General features: G+C 35.4%; 1 protein-coding gene across 1 annotated transcript; it reads right to left on the reverse strand.

Moving 5' to 3' along the window:
• Nucleotides 1-361: 361 nt before the first annotated feature.
• LOC142634247 (oligopeptide transporter 1-like) lies at nt 362-4,084 on the reverse strand. The gene is made up of 7 exons (XM_075808545.1): nt 3,981-4,084; nt 2,767-3,206; nt 2,567-2,664; nt 1,883-2,455; nt 1,479-1,737; nt 1,222-1,404; nt 362-1,096 (listed from the first exon to the last, which is right to left on the reverse strand). Exons 1-7 carry the CDS (start codon nt 4,066-4,068, stop codon nt 473-475), a joined length of 2,265 nt encoding a protein of 754 aa, XP_075664660.1. The 5' UTR covers nt 4,069-4,084; the 3' UTR covers nt 362-472.
• Nucleotides 4,085-6,010: the final 1,926 nt, after the last annotated feature.

Consider the following 6,010-nt stretch of genomic DNA (forward strand, 5'->3'; position numbering starts at 1 on the left):
TTTACTCGAATAAATATCTATTTCAAAGGATTAAGATCAAGCCAAGGTTATGAGTCAGGTAAGGCATATTCTGTTCTTAAAGAAATTTAGATTACTAAGTTTCCTGAATGTTGTTGAATTTAAAAACCATTCTTGTTTGTAGCCCTACCTTTTTTTAATTGCATGTTTAATTCATTCTGATGCTATAGTTTGTTATATTCTCTTAGTATGCTAATGTGTCTCTAAACACTTTTTTTTTTGTTGGTATTATTTGAATTTTAATGGTTGACCCTGAAGCTGACAGTCTTTAACATTGTCAAGCCTATATGAAGATTTATGGTCTGAAATGTAAAGATGATCACATGACAGTAAAAAATTAACCTTTAGCTCCATTTATGGTTCTATAATCTATTTTATTAGATAGCTAAGCTTCTATACAAGAACTTTCTAGCCAAGCGCATATAGCTACACAAATCTACATATTATAATACTGTCAATGGAATACAGGACACCCTTCAACCTCTATGCCAGGGGCAGTGGGGCAACTTGCTAGTGGGCAGTGATCATCTAAATCCAATCCCCACCACCTTATTCCATTGATGTCTCTAATTTGTAATGTGAAATAGCAAAGGATGGCCATGAAAGCAACTCCAGCATCTAGCCCAGCTGATAGAATGTAATTGTGCCTTGCCCACCAGCCTTTATATCTCCTATACACAAAAAGGTTGAAGAAAATGCCCACAGCACCCCAACATAGGTAGTTCACAGCCCTGGCTGGTGGCATTCCTCCTATTCCACCTATGATGATTGGCATGTTAATGAGCCTTATCCACTTTTTTTCAGGAAACAGGCGTGAGAGTACCCACACAGGCAGTGGTGCTAGGAAACCAATGAGAAAGAAATAGTTCATCTTAGAGTACAGGCCTAGACGGCCAAACATGCGAAGTGGGCTGACTACACCCCATATGATGGAAGCATTGTAGAAAACATCATCTCCAGGGCATGTCCACGGGCTTCCTTCTGGAAGTTTAGATGGTTCACATATATGTTCTACTGAGGTCAAAAGCCACCAAGCTGTGCCGAAGTAGACTGAGGATGCAACTAAAGTTCCCGCCAACTTCAGCAGGAAACATTGATAAATATTAGTATTTTTACTTTTTAATTTAATATCCAGTGGTTCTAGCAAAATGTTAGTAGTGGATGGTAAATTGGGTACAAGATTTTGTAAATGAAAGAAATCACCTGAACAATAAACATGGATTTTGGAGGAATTTTCATGTAATGGCCTAGCTTGAAGTCTGATAGAAACATTATTGCTTGTGTCATGCTAATGTAGCCATAGGTCTTGAAAGCCACATTTGCAAGAGGTCTCCCAGGATACATGTAACCAATAATCATCTCAGTGATGATATTAAGTCCTGGTTCCTGCACGCAGATTTTACAATAATGATCAAACACAAAGAACGAGAGGACAGAAAATTATATTCTAAATTCCATACCTGGTTTGTGGTAGCAGTAATTACACCAATTGGGAGAGTGAAGAATAGAGCCATGACAATTGCTAGCAGGACTCCCCAGTAAGGGAGTTGCAATTGTCCTCCAAAACCTTCACAAGTAAGAATGGCAAGTCCAACAACAACGATCAATAGTATGTAAAACCACCATTGAGGGACAGGGTCATAGTTTTTCTTCATAAGTCTAGTGTGCACATCCCCAAACTTATTGTTGTATGTTGCCTTTGTTTGTTGCCAGATTTGTCTGAACAAAGAAAAGAAAAGATACAAGGAAATCAAATCTCTGAGAGCACAAAGTAACATATAATAGTTAGTTGCTTGGAAAAATGTAAGTTAAATTGGCAAATAATTATGCACAAATGTTCTTTTTATGGATAATTTCAAAATACCTTCCATGGAAGAGTGCTACATGAGAGATTGTTGCAGCCAATACTGCAAAGCCAATACCATAAGCATATACAAAGAGGATGCTGAGATTAATTTTGCTATACCCATCATATCCATCTTGATTGAATTGGAAGGTTGTATCATTCAAAACTACTGAAACATTGTATTTACCACCATCAGAGTTGAACACGTGTGATGAGTAAATAGGAAATCGCTTTGCTTCATATGAGTTAGTCCAGTAAGCAATAGGAATTACTATGTAGAGAACTATGAAAAACCCAGCCATTATGTTAATGATAGCAAATCCAGGGGTGGCTAAAGGAGATCCTAGGAAACCAGCTACAGTGGACCAATCAAGGGCAAAGGAGCCAATACCAAGCCCATGAAGACCAGAACCAATTTGTTGGGCTGTGACTGAGTCCTTCCATATCCAACAAACAAAAGACAGAGCAGTTATGGATGGAAACAGATAGTTGGGAACAATATAGTATGAGAAGCTTGTTACAAGGACGACAATGAAGAACTGCAGCCTTGTTAATCCTCCCTTAGGCCTAGTCTCAACATCATGCAATGCCCTACAAATTTAAAAATATGAGTTGAGAGAGATAATGAACTATATTTCCATTATGCATATATATTATAGAGAGAGAGATAGAAGAAGAAGCAAAGTGAGGGACTAGGGGCACCTAAATAGAGAGACTTGAACCAAGTTGGAAGGCCACCACATGTATGGTGAATCAACAAGAAACTTTCGAAATAGTCCTGCCCATCCATACCCTAGCAACTGAATAATCCATAATATTAATAACTTAAGATAGAAAATTAAGTAATACTAATGATTCTAATCATATAATTTCACTCAGTAAAATACAAACGCAGAAATCACCTGGGTGGTATGACTTAACAAAATAGCTGCCAGAGGATGAATCCCTCGATGATAGAACGCCTTGACAATGGTAATAATACCAACTGCATAAACTGAGTTTGAACCTGAATTCGCAAATATTGTTATCAGGACATGCTCCTTCAAGTTGAAGGGACCTGGATTCAACGAAAAGAACCATTTTGTTCCTGGAATGTGAATAACTTTGTTTGGTAGATATGCTGCCATAAACCTTCCTATTGGAAGTACTACAATTTGGGCTGAAACTGATGATATATATAATGCATTTTGGCGGTAACCAAAGAATTGATTCAAGAATGCCAGAACAGCACAAGATGTGATCCCCAAAAACCATGTTCGAAATGTCAAGCATGGTAATGTTGGATCATCTGTGATTGGGACTGTGAGTCGAACTTGTTCAATTGGAGAATCATTTACTTCCTCTGCAAAGCCACCAAAACAAAAGGATAGCAAATTCATATGGAAAGGTAAACTTTGCAATCAGTTTCAAAGTATAACAATTACTAGACAGATAGACAAAATCTTTGGAAAGATTATAGGACAGAGTTAGTGAATTATGTACATATCCCAAACTTCTTTTAGTCTAAACATATTTGAAATATATCTACTATGCATTCAAATCTAAACTAATCATACTTGCTTTTTGCCCATATATGAGCTTGTTCAACATCAGTTGTCGAAGTATGTTCTTTCTATTGTTCAGTCAATAGAACTTGCAGGCAAGCATTTCTAAAATATATGCTCCACTTCTGGAACATGGATCATTAGTAAGATAATAGATATTTTCAAGCTTGAGAAAGCTCACTATAGAAGAACATATTCTAAACTTTGTGTAATAATTTGGTCCTCCTTGACTACAATGGTATTCCACTCTAATAAAAATAAGCCAGCTAATACAAAAACACAACATAACCTTAAAAGATTCATATGGAAAATTTAATTACTCTAGAAGTAATTGGTCTAGAGTAGTATGTCAGCTCTAGGAGTACTTAATAAATTTTAATGAACACTTTAATTATCTTGTCTGTTCAAATTCACACCATTGTATATCAGACCATATTGATTAAAAATAAGAGACATGCATAAAGATGTGATAATTTTGAGCTATAACAGATACTATCTTGTTTTATTTTCTCCAGGGATATGATGATGTTACTTTTTTCTGACAAAAAGAAACTCAGAAGGAAAATTTATACCAGAGCTTTCAGAATAAGTATGGGCAGCTGGATCAAGATTGTTGCGTTGAAAAGATGAAGGAAGCACATTAGTATCTGATTTCTCCATGCTTCACTACCTACACTTCTATAAAAAAATAAATGAATAAGATGAAGCTATATATTATAAATATATGAGCTGGTGGTAACATTAATTCACGTAGGGCTTATTCCTGTGATACGTGTACGTTATAATTTGTATTTATTGCTTTCACTGTCATTCTCTCTTGCTTTCATTTTCATTCTCTTTCAAACATTTTCATGCTTCATAGTCTCTAGTCTCTACCATGAGCTAGAACACCTAGCAGCCACGAGAGTGTACTAATCTATTGCACATTTAACACTTCCAATCAAATTGTTCTCTCCCCTTTAAAAGGACTTCATACTATGAACGGAAATTCTTATAACAAACTTATTATTGTACTGTCCATACAAACTCCCTTTTGAAACACGATTTCATAATTTTAACAGAAATTATGTTTTGAAAACACGATTTCAGCCTATATAGCAATGTGTCACTGTGTATATAGTAAGTGCATAATAAAGAGTGCATGACTATCTATTATGAAACCTTGTCCCCACTTCAATTGCAATCAGACGAAGATCATAAGCTTTCCACACACCACATCAATTTTGATACCACTTGTTAGTAAGATTTTCATCCACTTGTAGTACACCACCATCAAATCTGATACCAGTATACCACCTATTAAGACTAACAACAAATTAAGGGCCGTGAAACTACATGCATGTTGACACGTTACCTTAACTTAAAAGGCTTAAGTTTTTTATATGTTTGGACTGATTTATACTAATTTTAATCACTCATTTATGTTACTTAATTCTTACCATATAAGGTCGATCATCCATACGCACACTTAAGTAATTTTTAAGTACTCTCGGAGTACAAAAAATGGTGCCCCTTCTTCTCACATTCATAGTAAAGTTCACCCATTAAATTTATGATGGAGTTCATCATGAACGTAAGAGAAGAGAGAACAATTTTTTTGTTCTCCGAGAGTACCTAAAAATTTTCCCTCACACCTAATTAAATATAGCCTAAAGGAATAATGATAAATGATTCTTGGAATATCCAGTGGTTGGCATGATGCCAAAACTATATTCCCATTTCTAATTGAATAAGACATCAACATTTAAAGCCAAAATAAATTCTTACTAATAAATCTATGATTCATAGGATCTGACTAATAAATCGCCCTGAACCTAGAAAAGCCAAATCTTATTTGATCATATTTGTAAATAAAAATAAATTTTTAACAATTTTGCATTCAACCACACGGAAAAGGAATCCTCCTCAAGAAATCTAGAATCCTTTTCACCACAAGTTCTAATATGTTTTTTTGATGATGCATAATATCATTAGTGAGTTGGTTGTCCACGCGTGGCGATTGAAGTACTTGAAGAACAAAAAGAATGAAGAACCTATAGAGAGCACCAGTAAAGTGCCGGCCAAAAACCCTCCGAAGGTTAAGTCAATGATAGAAGAATGCCCAATAACACGAAAGTGTAAGAGTTAGGAAATTTCACATACCTTGGAGAAGAGGAGACTTGGTGCTTATATAGTGTGCATTTGGGACAAGCTGAAAATTTCAACTTATTTGCAATTTTAGTTTATTTTTTGTACTATTTATGGGTCACATCTTACTTTTTGGTACTATTTATGGATCTCATTATACTATTCAGTTAACTTTTACCTTTATCTACGATACTTTCTACAAAAACTTTTTAATTTCAACTAAATAAGTTATTCCCAAATGGATACATAGTGGTACAGGATTGACCTAAGATCCCATGAACATAGAATCTTTCCTTGTAGGGAAGATATGGAGTTAATGTTCCAAGATCTTAGGGCTTTACTTCCCATACTAGGAGGATACGAATATGTAGAAGGATTTTTGGATGTGGTATGCAAGTTCTTTCCATATAGTGATGCATGAGTGGAGAACACGCAAATGGTGTAGGACTAAGTGTAATCCATCGTCGATATTCGG

The sequence above is a fragment of the Castanea sativa genome, chromosome 5 (assembly GCF_040712315.1).
Source record: "Castanea sativa cultivar Marrone di Chiusa Pesio chromosome 5, ASM4071231v1".
In the NCBI taxonomy this organism is placed as follows: domain Eukaryota; kingdom Viridiplantae; phylum Streptophyta; class Magnoliopsida; order Fagales; family Fagaceae; genus Castanea; species Castanea sativa.